At 35.8% G+C, this 15,296-nt stretch overlaps 1 protein-coding gene across 8 annotated transcripts in view; it reads right to left on the bottom strand.

Annotated features, from left to right (window-relative positions):
* The window catches only part of PUM2 (pumilio RNA binding family member 2), a 99,742-nt gene that overhangs the window by 52,943 nt on the left and 31,503 nt on the right, over positions 1-15,296 (bottom strand). For all 8 annotated transcript variants that reach the window (XM_042933597.1, XM_042933596.1, XM_042933595.1 and 5 more), the window contains 4 exons: positions 10,661-10,848; positions 9,932-10,101; positions 6,567-6,837; positions 6,234-6,327 (listed from right to left, as the gene is read on the bottom strand). In XM_042933597.1, the coding sequence (XP_042789531.1) occupies positions 6,234-6,327; positions 6,567-6,837; positions 9,932-10,101; positions 10,661-10,848 (723 nt within the window). The remainder of the gene's footprint in view (positions 1-6,233; positions 6,328-6,566; positions 6,838-9,931; positions 10,102-10,660; positions 10,849-15,296) is intronic.

The following is a 15,296-nucleotide window of genomic DNA, read 5'->3' as shown; positions in this document are numbered from 1 at the left end:
ACAGTATAGTAGGAGCTATAGGCACAGAGAGAAGGGGTACCTAGTGAGCTTCAGAAAGCGTGGGTAGGATGATGTGGGGTTGTAGGGCAGGGCAAGACAAGACAAAATTGGAGTTACAATCAGAATGAAGACCTGTGAACACCTTCCTGGGTCATGTTAAGTTTGGACTTTACCCAGAAAGCAACAGAATAACAATGAAGAGCTTTAGGCAGAACTGTGACTTTAAGGCCACTTCTGCATCTAATGACTGCTAGCGTGAATTCGGTAAAAGGCAGGGAAGATTTTTTAAATATTCGTTTGCAGTACTTATTAAAGAAAACTGTTGGTATCAAGAAAGTACTGTGTATACTAGTCACTGTAAAGTATGGACTTGAGTTGTCTCTTCTGGAAAACAAGTGGAAGGTGAGGAAATAATGGGAAAGGAGGTGTTTTAAAAGTTACAAGAGGGGCGCCTGGGTGGCTCAGTCGGTTAAGCGTCCAACTTCGGCTCAGGTCATGATCTCGCGGTCCGTGAGTTCAAGCCCCGCGTCAGGCTCTGTGCTGACTGCTCAGAGCCTGGAGCCTGTTTCAGATTCTGTGTCTCCCTCTCTCTCTCTGACCCTCCCCCATTCATGCTCTGTGTCTCTCTGTCTCAAAAATAAATAAACGTTAAAAAAAAAAAGTTACAAGAGCTCAGAAAAATTCAATTTACAAGATGATTAATAGGGCGCCTGGCTGGTTATGTCAGTAGAGCACATGATTTCTTGATTTCGGGGTTGAGAGTTCAAGCCCCACATGGGTGTAGAGGTTACTTAAAAATATTTAAAAATAAATAAAAACATGATTAAGGGGGAGAATAGGAGAATAAAAGCATGTGGGTATAAATGACTTAAAAGAAAGAATTCAAAAGGAACACTTACTCTAAACCTTGAAATCAAGGTTCAGAAACTCCATTCTAACTATATTATAGCAGTTTTTAAATGTTCTGAATGTGACCCATAATATGAAATATATTTCACATCAACCTAGTGACCATATATACATATACATGCCACAAACAAAAATATCAAAAAAAATTTATCTTTATAAAGTTCCATGTAACTTAGTATTTTCTACTAAATTTATTAATTTCTATAATCTATTTAATTTCTAAAACTAGTGGCCATACCCCACAACACTGATTTCATGTACAGGCACAACCATTTGAAAAATGAGTTTTTAAAACTTTTATTTGAGAAAGAAAAGAGAATACACACATGCACACGCACAAGTGGGAGAGGGGCAGAGAGAGGATCTTAAGCTCCACACTCAGCATGGTCCCCAACATGGGGCTTGATACTAGGATCATGAACCGATCCAAAATCAACAGTCAGACACTCTACAAACTAAGCTCCCCAGGAGCTCCCAAAACTCTGCTTTTAATAAAGGAAGACTAAAAGAGGGTTCAGGGGCACCTGAGTGGCCCATTAGATTAAGCATCTGACTCTTGATTTCAGTTCAGGCTATGAGCTCACGGTTCCTAGGATGAAGCTCTGTCTTGGGCTCTGTGCTGAAAGCGAGGAGTCGGCTTGGGATTCTCTCTCTCCTCCCTACCTCTGTGCCCCTCCCCTGCTTAGGCTCTCTCTCAAAATAAATACACTGGAAAAAAAAAAAAAGAGAGAGAGAGTTGAATAATATCCTTGCACTATTTAAAAAATCATTTGCTCAGGGGCGCCTGGGTGGCTCAGTCGGTTAAGCGTCCGACTTCAGCTCAGGTCACGATCTCGGGGTCCGTGAGTTCGAGCCCCGCGTCGGGCTCTGGGCTGACGGCTCAGAGCCTGGAGCCTGCTTCCGATTCTGTGTCTCCCTCTCTCTCTCTGCCCCTCCCCCGTTCATGCTCTGTCTCTCTCTGTCTCAAAAATAAATAAAACGTTAAAAAAAAAAAAAAAATTAAAAAAAAAAAAAAATCATTTGCTCAGAGTTGCATTCTTAACTAAGCCCTAGGGGAAAGGTTCCAAGATTTCCGTTTCCTCTATCATAAATTGTCTTTGTCACAAAGAAAATGATGGATGTTGTGGTATTCATGTCCTACTCGTACCCCTACAAAATCTCAAAGCCAGGATATAATTTTTTTATATTCCATATTTTATGATTTAAAAAGCTTGCTTTTAAGATCTCCAATACTAGTGGAGTTTACAAAACGGAAAGTCAAAGTCCTCATGTAATCTTTACTGACTGTTGGCTTATATTCTACTGAATTATTCAATTTTAGAGAGGATTTTAATATAGTTTTCTCCATATTTGTTATAAAACAAATATGAGATATAAAGCAGATATGAAGTTTCAGGTATGTGGGGGAAAAAGGAATTAGTTTAGCCTAATGGATACATACTGAAACTTATTGAAAAAATGTTTTTCATGTGTTTTTATTAAGTTCATGATTAATTTAGAAATATTTACAACTTACTAGACAGCAAATACACTGTTTACATATATATATTTATGTTTGCACGTGTATACAAATGTGTTTATATATTTATGTTTATACATACACGTAGGTATATACATCATTTTCAATTTTGAAATGAACACACACACAGTCACACATTTTATATACTGTAGGCTATAATGGCACTTTAATATGTATTTTTCACTTTCCAATTAACCATAGGTCCTTTTCTATATCAACAGGTAACCTATCAAGTCATTCTTTCTAATATACAGAAGGAACATACATGATTTAACCAGTCTATTAAGGATATATAGTCAGATGGTCCACAATCTTTCGTTATAATAATCTTATTATTCTTTTAGTACGCAAGGTCTCTGCATTATCATCCTATCTTTATAAAAATTCAGTTAAGGTTCAAGTACCACGTCAGGCTCTAGGCTGGCAGATTAGAGCCTGGAGCCTGCTTTGAATTCTGTGTCTCCCTCTCTCACTGCCCCACCCCCACTCAGTGTGTGTGTGTGTGTGTGTGTGTGTGTGTGTGTGTGTCTGTCTGTCTCTCTCTCTCAAAAGTAAATAAACATTTAAAAATTCACTTAAATGAGGGGCGCCTGGGTGGCTCAGTCGGTTGACTGTCTGACTTCTCTCAGGTCTTGATCTCACAGTTCGTGAGTTCGAGCCCTGCATCAGCCTCTGTGCTGATAGCTCACGGGCTGGAGCCTGCTTCAGATTCTGGGTCTCCCTCTCTCTCTACCCCTTCCCTGCTCAAGCGCGTTCTCTCTCCCTCTCTCTCTCTCTCTCTCAAAAATAAAGATTAAAAAAAAATTTTTTTTAATTCACTTAAATGGGAAAATATACATCAATTCTTGGCCAATATGTCCATATTACTCCCCAGGAAAGTTGTGCCAATTTCCATCAGGAATATATGAATATGCCATTCACACTCCTGTCAAATTTGGACATTACCCAACCATTTAAATTTTTTTTTTTTTAACTTTATTTATTTTGAGGGGGTGGTGGGCAAGCACAAGTGGGAGAGGGGCAGGGGCACGAGAGAATCCCAAGCAGCTTCCCACTGTCAGCCCAGAGCCCAACATGGGGCTTAAACTCATGAACCATGAGATCATACCCTCAGGTGAAATCAGGAGTTGGATACTTAACAGACTGAACTGCCTAGGTGCCCCTACTAAACTGTTAAAGAGTTGTCAATCTCTTGGTAAATAAAGCATTGGTAAAATAAAGCATTAAAAATATTTTGTTTTAATCTATGGTTCTTTGTCTATCAAAGAGGCAAAATGTCTTGCAAAACTTTTTCTCATTTAAAATTTTGATACATTAGGAATAGGACCCAATTATCTCGGAGCTATTTTCCAAATACATGCTTTTATCGTTAATTTGAAATCCCAATTAAGGTTAGAACCCACTCCGCCACTGCACCACCTGGGTGGCTCAGTCAGTTGGGTGGCTGACTTCGGCTCAGGTCATGATCTCACAGTCTGTGGGTTGGAGCCCCGCGATGGGCTCTGTGCTGGCAGCTCGGAGCCTGGAGCCTGCTTCCGATTCTGTGTCTCCCTGTCTCTCTCTTCCCCTCCCCCGTTTGCTCTCTGTCTCTCAAATAATAAACATTAAAAAAAATTTTTTTTTAAATGTGGCTACAAAAGAATTTAAAACTCTATGTGGCACATATTATATTTCTGTTGTAAAGTGCTGTTCTAAAGTAGGCTATCAGACACCCATGAAATTACTAGTCAAACTTGGATAAAAAGAGTGATGGTCAACAATAAATACATTTAACTGTGGAACAAAGGTTAAAAGGTAGGATTCTTATATCTGGGTGGCTCAGTGCATTAAGCATCTGGCTCTTGGTGTCAGCTCACGTCATGATCTGGTTTGCGAGTTTGAGCCCTGTGTCAGGCTCTGTGCTGTGTTGAGCCTGCTTGGAATTCTCTCCCCCACCCCCACCCTCTCTCTGCCCCTCCCTTGCTCATGTGCCTTCTCTTTCTCAAAATAAATGTTTTTAAAAGATGGGATCAATTTTGGTAAATTACGCTTAGAAATATTTCCATTTTATTCAGGTTTTCAAATTTAATTGCATAGTCTTCCAGATGGCTTCACAAAGAAATTCTGCCTTATGGTCTCTTAAAAGACCATATAAGTCCAATGTTACTTGAAATACTCCAGGGTACTAAAAAGGGAGATATTTCTAAATTCTTTTTATGACAAATCTGACCAAAAAAATGAAAAAACAAACATACATACAAATGTAAACACTAATTTCATATACACATTATTGATGCAAACACCCTAAATAAAACACTAGCCAATTGAAAGAGCTCATTAAGAGAATTATATATACATTTTTATTCCATGAACACAAGAATGATTCAATTATTAGAAAGTATTCATAGAAGTTAGCATTTACAAATCAAGAGCTTTCACAGATACCAATTAAAAGATATATAAAAGCCATTTACAATGATAGTAAAAGATAAAATATCTAAGAATATACTTATTAAGAAATATGCAAACTTATATGATAAAAACTTTAAAGCACTCATAAACAACACATAAGCAGATGTCAACAAAAATAAAAATACACCATGTCCTGATTAGAATACTTAATATCATAAAGATGTCAATTTTCCCAAAGTTAATTTAAAATTTTAACCCAATGTTCTGGTAGTAAATAAATGAAGTCTAAAGTTTATATAAAAAAGCTTATAAGAAGAGAAAACTTCAAAAAGGAAGAGCAATAATGGGCATACTATTAGCCTGTCATATATTAAACCATACCATAAAGAAATAAATAAAAGCGTTACACTAGTCCATTAGTAGACAGGAATCACTATGTTTCTAACAATGAGAAGGAAGGATTAAGTATAGGAATAAAGAAAGTTGGAGGCAAAGAATGCATGGTGCTATTAGAAGTCACCTAGAAATGTGTGGTCATCTTGGATAAAAACCAAAAACAAAATTTGGGACCTAGGTGTCCTTCTTGGATTGACAAAGAACAATACAAATGTAAGGGAAGAGAAACAACTTAATAAATATCTCCCCCTTCCACTGATTATGATGTTGAGAATATTCACAACTTTTCCAACCAAGAAATAAATCAAGGTTAGCTAAAACCAGGCATAAACGTGGTTATATAAATCTACACATGTGATACAATGATGTAATACTATACATATACATTTACCAATATCATATTCCGGATTGTGGTAGTGTACTATGATTATGTAAGATGTAACCATTGAGGGAAAGCTGTGTGGGGAACCTCTCTGTACTCTCTTTGCAACTCCATGTAAATTTAGAATTACTTCAAATTGAAAAGTTAAAAATAAAAAACCCCAACATGGACAACATGTACCAATGCTTTGACTCTAGCAATAACAAAGGTATAATAATAATTCATGTTAAAGGCTAAAGGTCAAAGTCCAAATAACTTAATGAAGTGAAGAAGAAAATATTTTAAGGAATTTTCTTGGAATTGATTCCCAAACCATTTTTTTAAATAAGCATTTTTACTTGAAAAAAGACACAAATAACTACATTTGAATTTCCAAGTGTTTGACTCTCTTAACTTTACACTGACCTTATGTGCTGACAGCTTTCATCATATTATACATTTTTATTTAACGATACAAAAATCAGAAACAGTTCTTCCCTAGTTAATCTTTACTCCTGCTATGTAATCTATTACTCTTTTAAGAAGACGTTTTAAAACAAGAACCCCATACAATTATAGAAAAATAAAACATTCTAATAAATACTAACACAAGAGTTGCTAACAGTCTAATCAAAATGGTAACTTATAAAGACTCACCTATATGTGGCTGCTGAGCTGCAGCTAATGCATATTGCTGCTGTTGAGCTGCAGTTAACTGCTGAACTGTTAGTGCATTAGTCCTCTGAAAGAGCTATTAGGGAAAATATTTAAAACAAAGATTAGTCTCAAAGCATTTAATTTCTATTTAGAAAGCTGAGAATAGATTATTTTAAACATATATTTCAATCACTTTCTCAACTACAAAAACATTTTATTTATAAAACATTAAGTATTTAAGAACACTCCTATTATTCATGTCCATGCCTCACAGCACCAGAGGCTACACCGGTACATAGTTCAGAGAAGCTTCACTGAAGGGGCACGCTTTACCTGCTGCTGGGGATTGTAGTCAAAAAGGCCTACAGTAGCTCCTGAAGAGTCCATGGGTACCTGATTACCAGGATAGTCAAACTGCAAGGAATCCAGACCAACTTGTTCCATGGCATCCAGATTCTGGGTTTCAGGATTTGAAAACTCTTCAACAAGTGGTTTATTAGCTGTAGGATTAGGAAGAGGCCCCAATCCTTCTGACGGATTAGTATTGGGGCCCAGGCGCTCAACTACTTCAGTTGGAGAGGCTTGACGACTTCCAGGAGTACGACTACATAAAGAAAACAGAAAGGCATTATGAGTAAAAGTAGTAAGTCAAATCTGAATGGAAAGTAGGAAAATCATGAAAAACAAATGGCGGCAAAATACAGAAAGCAAATCAGGCACCCCAGGTCACTAATTATTCCACTTTATTACAAACCCCCCCCCCCAGTTTAATGTCTTAAGAACTGACACAGTTTCATTTTTTCATATTACTAATGATTATTTTCTCCACGGTGAATAGCATAAAGATATAACTCAATTTTACAGATAAGAAATTGCCCAATATCACAATTCAGGCTCAGACTACCTGAAACTTTTGTCTCAAATCACAGACAAAATGAGTAAGTACGAATAGCAGCCTATCAAGTGACAAACATGGGAAGTCTCAAAACCAAAATCCACCTACCATATTCCTGTCTTGCCCAAGAGTACAGAATTTTCCCGTAAAATCTTGCTTGCTATTTGGGGGAGGGTGGGGGGAGGGGACTGGCCAGAAAGGATGGCCTTCATGACTTCAGAGTGTAAAATGTGGGATATAACAAAAAAGGACATGAACCAAGACAAAGGCTGACTCTGGACTCCGACTTTAAATATGATTTTGAGCAAATCACTTCATCTTCCAGGCCTCAATTCCTTAAGGGAGGAGACCAAAGACATAATCTTCTTATACTTATTTTTCCAAATGAGGACAAAAAAGGAATTATGAAAAGCCTCTATGACCGCTCTCAAAAACCCATCTTGATCACACTAAATTGCTTCAGTTTAAGTCATCAGAAAGAAATGGAAACATGTAACATATTTACCAAAAAACTAAATATGCCCTTCAATGAAAAGTAAACTTCCACATACAAAAAAGCAACTTCCTCTACTAACTAGCGTCTTTAATTTTCCCCAAAAATGTATTAAGATTAAATATTAAGGATCGACTCTTTTATCAACATCTTTCATGGTCTAAACTTTATTTCTATATATAATCTATTCTCATTTACCAATGTCTTTTCTTCTACAGAATTATTTTACGCAAGATCCTTTCCCACACAAGAAGTAAGTTTGTTCTTAGGAAGCTTGAGTTCATAGTATATTCAACCCTAAGTACATTAAATAAATGGTAATAACTATTTTACCTGGCTTTCATTGCCAATTGTTAACATCTATGTAACTCTGCCCCCAACTTCAGGAGCTTCACATTGAGATAAATTTGCTAACATATACAGAGCATTTTACAAGTAATTAATTATAAGAATTTGTTTCCAGATACTTAGGTGAACTTGCATTTTATTTAAATGCAACTCCTTTAACCATACACAATTTTTCATGTGAATATTCCACAAAGGTTTGCTTTTCTTTCAGACTATATGGGAAGAAAAAAAATAAAACTGAAAGGGTCTTCTTTAAAATCAGCTAGAAAGGGGCGGTTGGGTGGCTCAGTCAGTTGAGCGCGGTTTGTGGGTTCAAGCCCTGCATCGGTCTCTCTGCCGATAGCTCAGAGCCTGGAGCCTGCTTCGGATTCTGCACCTCCCTCCCTCTCTGCCCCGCCCCTCTCGCTCTGTCTCTCTCAAAAATGAATAAACTTAAAAAAAATTTTTTTTTTCTTTAAAGAATATTTTTAAAAAAAAATCAGCTGGAAAAAAAATAAAGCCTGGTATAGTTCTCTCCTTCCTTTCAGTTCTACACTCTAGTGGTTATATACTGATGATGTATCAATTAATGTACATATTAATGATGTGTGAGCATAGTGACTGTATGGCCACAGCCATATGTCTGACACATTTTTATACTATCAAATACAATACTGTATCTAAAATATTTTGTAAGCGATTTTAAATACATACCCCAACCTTAATGGAATAAAATTATAATTTTAATAAATGTACAAGTCCGTATTAATATGGAGAAGCATAGCCTTTCATACACACAACTCTAATATAGTGATAGATAGAGGATATAATAGAAAAGGGAATTACGCTATCAAGTGGTGCTATTTTCTTGCTATAGTTAATGGTGTATTAACACTTCAATTATAAATGCATACTCTGAAGGGCTCATAATCAACTCAGTTTTAAATATACACCCTTGCTAAATCGCAGATTAGGTAATTGCAGAAAAGCACAATCAGGATAAGGCTCTAAAATAAACTGAAAAGCATGAAATGTACTTCTCGTCAAAGAGGTTTACTGGTTTTGGATGCTTTTTTGCACTTAGAACAGATACAAATGGCACTGTTTTTAGGAAACATTGTTACTCTGCTTTTGACAATTAAAGGCAATAATAAATGTAAATGCATACCACCCACATATATGATTACACTCAGTTAAGGGAGATTCTGTGGCTCACAAGACCTCAAAGAAAACAGCTCATTTTCAGCATCTCATTAGTGAAATATAAAGTTATAGGAATTCAGTATGAAAAAACAACTCTCTAATATCTAGGTAAAGGTACACTGGCTAATTTGAGACACGCTAGAAGAAAGTATTTAATTACCATCAAGAAAGAACTAAGTTACAACTTAAAGACTTCTAAGCTTAAAACTAACTTTTTGAGATCTCTAATATGTTCCCTACTTCCTAATTTCGGGAATATTAAGTATTAGCACAAATTCGTATTTATGAACAAGAAAGGTCACAGCTCCTAAGCTAATTATGTTTTCTCATTTCCAAGATTAAGAGTTAAGTAGGGGGTGGGGGATACAATACAGGGATAGAAGAAAGAGAAAACTCCACAAAAAAGGTGCTCAAGAGCAACCCCAAGAGGAGTATGCCAAGAAAAATCACAGATTAAACCTAAAATTCACTAAATTTTAGCAGGCAGGAAAAAGTTAAAATTTAGACTACCATATCAGCAGAAAGGTAACAGCAATGTCTAACATCACTCCTTTAATGGAAGGCACGGTTTTAGAGACTATTCTATTGAATTATTTTTTAAAAAATGGTTCATAATCAATATTCCTTATAAAAAAATTAAATCTTTTTCTGGATTAACGCAAGGTACAAAGGGAAATAAAGTAAACCAAAATTGGAAAAGTGTCTAAATCAACCACATCAGCTAACAGTAATCATCCCTAAAGAGATATGCTTTTCTTCTTGAGAAAGTTAAAGTCTTACTTAAAATCTTTGCAATCGGCATCCATTCCATTTGGCAAACCTCTGCCATTTATTTTAGAATCATCATCATCTCCTTGTTTAAGATCTCTGTTTTGGTCCTCCTCAAATGGAGAAGCCTTGCCTTTTTGATCTCCTTTCTCAGGTCCATCTGTTTCAGCATCTCTAGTGCCCTGAAGAAAAAGAATCTGTTTGATTCTGAATATGTAATAAAACACAAAAAAAGGCACCATAAGGTGACCTAAAACTACACTATAGTGCACATAAACAATAAAAACATTGAACCTTATTTTACTTTCATAATCAACTAATTTATCAAAGGCCAAAAAACTGAGCACAAAGCAGTGATTTATAACAGAAGAGCTAAGGCAACCTTAACTATAGCGGGGCTGGAAGAGCAGTAACACCACAGAAGAGATAATATTTTACTTAATGCATAATTTTGTTCGGTTACATTCACATCAAGCACTACCATAAGTAAGCAATTTTAATCTTGCAAATTATGTTTTTTAATTCATATAATTTGATTTTTGTAACATGGCTAAGATTATATTCCCAGTGGTTCTACTATTTCATCTATTTCAAGAAGTGGCCAAAAAAAGAAAACAAGAGCTCCAATAAGTTATAAAATTTCCTTTAGCTCTTGGGAAAAAACAGAAAAATAAACTGACTTAAAGATAACCAAAAAACCACTGAGTAATTATTAAATATTTCTTTATTCAAAATACTTACAAAAGTTCCCTTCCTAAATCGAGAATCCAATTTATCAGCAGGAGAAGAACTTAATACATATTCTACCATGCTCACACCAAGGCCTCCACTTTCTGATCGCGGAGACAGTATTGCATTTACTTCACTGTTTCCATGAAAACCCTGTCCAGATCTTCTCTGTACCATAATAGGCTGGGACATTGAATGGTCTGTTTGGAAGAAAGAACACAATTACACATTTGTACTTTTAAGCTAACCAAAATTTATTTACATTAATATATTGAAGTACAAAAACTCAGCATAGAATTTGCAACTATGTGGATGGAACTGGAGGGTTATTATGCTAAGTGAAGTTAGTCAAAGACAAAAATCATATGACTTCACTCATATGGGGACTTTAACAACAAAACAGATGAACATAAGGGAAGGGAAACAAAAATAATATAAAAACAGGGAGGGGGACAAAGCATAAGAGACTCATAAATATGGAGAACAAACAGAAGGTTACTGGAAGGGGTGCGGGAGGCGGGATGGGCTAAATGTGTAAGGGGCATTAAGGAATCTATTCCTGAAATCATTGTTGCACTGTATGTTAACTAATTTGGATGTAAATTTAAAAAATAAAATTAAATTAAAAAATAACCCAGGAAAAATAAATAAATAAAAGGTTATTGGCTCTACCTTAAAAAAACAAAACAAAGGGCGCCTGGGTGGCTCGGTCGGTTAAGCGTCCCACTTCGGCTCAGGTCACGATCTCACAGTCCGTGAGTTCGAGCCCCGCGTCGGGCTCTGTGCTGACAGCTCGGAGCCTGGAGCCTGTTTCAGATTCTGTGTCTCCCTCTCTCTCTGCCCCTCCCCTGTACATGCTCTGCCTCTCTCTGTCTCAAAAATAAATAAACGTTAAAAAAAAAATTAAAAAACAAAACAAAACAAAACCCCTCAGCATATTGTTTTTATAATCTTTACAAAAAGCTCTTCAGGGGTGCCTAGGTGCCTCAGGTCATGATCTCTAGTTTTTGAGTTCAAGCCCCTAGTTGGGCTCTGTGCTGACAGCTCAGAGCCTGGGGCCTGCTTCAGATTCTGTCTCCCTCTCATGGTCTCTCTCTGCCCCTCCTCACTCCCACTCACACTCTGTCTCGCTCCCCTAAAATTAAACAAACGTTTAAAAAAAAATTTTTTTTAAAGGCTCTTCATATTCACTGGCCTAGGCACATTTCTTGGGAATACAGATAGAGCCATTTGGTAAAAAATAAAAATAAAAATAAAAATAAAATAAGTAAAAGCTGATGTGAAGCCAGTCAAACCAGAAAGGTCAAGGGAGACAGAAACATTGACCTGAAGGCTCAGCTGCCTGTAAGCATCTCACTAAAATGTTACAGCTCTCTTTGTGATTCATACTAATTCAAAACAAAAACCTTTAAAAGTAAAACCTAGAAGAATAAAAATAACTCCTAAATTGGCAGAGGCACTCCTCAAGCTCAGTTATGTACTGGACAGATTTCAGAACACAAGGCTGTACCACTATAAACACAAACAAATAAGTTTGAAAAAATCAGTTCAGGGGCCCCTGGGTGGCTCAGTCGGTCTCTCGGTTTCAGCTCAGGTCATGATCTCATGGTTTCATGGGTTTCAGCCCTGTATCCAACTCTGCCCTGACAGTGCAGAGTCTCCTTGGGATTCTCTCTCTTCCTCTCTAACCCTCTCCTGCTCACGCTGTCTCTGTCTCTCTCAAATAAATAAAACTTAAAAAAAAGAAAAAAATCAGTTAATATCACAGAATTTTCTCTTGGTGTAAAACCTGTCACCTGAAGATTATTTTTAAAAATCCCTTCTAGTTTAAAACTTTCCCATTTATTTTTAACAAAAAAAATATTCACCTGATATGAGTGCCCTTTCTACATTGTTTTTAGGACAAAAAGGAAAAGCAGTATTTAAGATTAGAGAACAAATGGGATACAACTATAATTAAACAGTTGAGGCAACTTTTTAGATCTGCCAAAAAAAAATTGTAGAAGGAACCAATGAGCTGCCTCTGGTTCATTTATGATCATACACAATATTCAGTATGAGGTCTAGTCCTTAAAGGGCTAACTGTAATGGAGGAACTCAGTCATCACTTCATTAACTGTAGGTTTGATTGCTACTTTTGTTAAAGCATATAAAAACACTTCCATTACAGTATCTTTATCCACAAGAGATTAGTCATTATATTTTTTTCATTCAATCATTCACCCATTCATTCACTAGTTCTAATGTTGATTTACGGCCTCTTGCATATTAGGCATTGTGCTTAGAACAAACATGGCAGTACCTGCCCTCAAAGAGATTATAGGTTTAATAGAAGGTAATCATAATAGAGTAAAAGAGCAGCAGTAAAAATAATCAAGGATACTATGCAAAAATAAAGAAAGGGCATCAATCCTTCTCAATCTTAGAGTGAATCCCAGAAGAAGTGATATGAAGAGTAAAGAGTTAAAGTGAGCAAAAAAATAGGGAAACATGAAGGTGGAAAAGACAGTTTCAGTTAGAGAAACCAAGCATATGGTAAAGTCTCCTACAGTCATGGAAAGAATCTTTAGATTGACAATTCCTTTAGGACATTATTCCTGCAATTCCTTTATTCATATGTGTACATGCTTGGCATTCAATAAATGTTTTTTTATTTTTTTTTCAATGTTTGTTTATTTTTGAGAGACAGAAACAGAACGTGAGCGAGGGGAGGGGCAGAGAGAGAGGGAGACACAGACTCTGAAGCAGGCTCCAGGCTCTGAGCTGTCAGCACAGAGCCAGAAGCAGACTCAAACTCAGGAACCATGAGATCATAACCTGAGCTGAAGTTGGATGCTTAACCTGCTGAGCCACCTGAGCGCCCCCCAATAAATGTTCTATAAACAAAATAATTTCTAAATTTTTCATTCATTTCTAATTTTCACATGTCTCCAGGTAAAGACTAACATTCATCTTCAGAATTTTATCTATACAGCGTAAAAAAAAAATTTTCAAGAGAAAATGATATAAGAAATTCAAAATATAAATCTGACACTAAAAGAAATATATAAATTTGTGGCTTAAATGTTTTACTTCTGGTACAAGCTATCCTCCAAATATAACATACCAAAAATATTTCCCAACCACCCATCTTGAAAATAATCTTTCATTACCATGTTGTGCTCAAGATGTTTTCCTTTGGAATGCTTTAAAAAAATATTTGGTTCTGGTAACTAAAGTAATTAACCACTCAACCTTTAAAACAAAAATCAAAACATGTCTACCATTCAACTTTTCAAGCACATGTAATTTTAGCAAGGAAAGTGTCTTTTGTGGGAAAAATGTGTCCCAGTCTAAATAATGGAATACTTTAAATTATGAGACCCATGTAATATGGGTTAATTCAAATCCAGAAAAAAAAAAAAATATTTGAGGGCAATATCTTATTTACCTTCATATTCTCCAAACCTGGCATATTATATTACATACCGACAGACTTCAAAGAAAATTCCCAGTATTTTAAGAAAATTTCACTATAAATTAATAGCTAAAGTTTTCAAACTTTCTCAATTTTTACTATAAGAGTATTTATTAATCACTAAAATTATCTAGTACTACCTAACTTTTCAGCAATTATTTTAGTTGAATAAACAAATTTAAATATCAAAGATTTTTTTCAACTAATAATTTTTTTTTAATTTACATCCAAATTAGTTAGCATACAGTGCAACAATGATTTCAAGGGTAGATTCCTTAATGCCCCTTACCCATTTAGCCCATCCCCCATCCTACACCCCCTCCAGTAACCCTCTGTTTGTTCTCCATATTTATGAGTCTCTTCTGTTTTGTCCCCCTCCCTGTTTTTATATTATTTTTGTTTCCTTTCCCTTGGGTTCATCTGTTTTGTCTCTTAAAGTCCTCATACGAGTGAAGTCATATGATTTTTGTCTTTCTCTAATTTCACTTAGCGTAATACCCTCCAGTTCCATCCATGTGGCTGCAAATGGCAAGATTTCATTCTTTTTGACTGCCGAGTAATACTCCACTGTGTGTGTGTGTGTGTGTGTGTGTGTGTGTGTGTGTGTGTGTATAAAATATACGTAATACGTTATATATATATATGTGTATGTGTATACACATACACACACACACACATATATATATATACACACACATATACACATATATACCACATCGTTTTTATCCATTCATCCATCAATGGACATTTGGGCCCTTCCATACTTTGGTTATTGTTGATAGTGCTGCTATAAACACTGGGGTGCATGTGTCCCTTCGAAACAGCTAGCCTTTATCCCTTGGATAAATACCTAGTAGTGCAATTGCTACGGTAGTTCTATTTTTAATTTTTTGAGGAACCTCCATAGTGTTTTCCAGAGTGGCTGCACCAGCTTGCATTCCCAATATAAAAGACTTTAAACCTTTTAATGTATTTTAATGATTTGTAGAATAAAGAAACACCTGGTAATTTACACTCAAAATTTAAGGTTAATTTGATAATTATCCAGAAATTTGTTCAGAAATTTGTTTTGATCTTAATTTGGTAATTTTGTGTAGCTTTCACAAGCTGCAATGAATTGTTATAAAAAGAGAAAACTTATTTGTAAAATACATGTTGACAGTTGCATGTGTATATATCTCAAATTTTACT

Source organism: Panthera leo, chromosome A3, assembly GCF_018350215.1.
Source record: "Panthera leo isolate Ple1 chromosome A3, P.leo_Ple1_pat1.1, whole genome shotgun sequence".
Lineage (NCBI taxonomy): Eukaryota > Metazoa > Chordata > Mammalia > Carnivora > Felidae > Panthera > Panthera leo.
The sequence above is the reverse complement of the archived record's forward strand: the minus strand, read 5'-3'. Positions and strand labels throughout refer to the sequence as shown.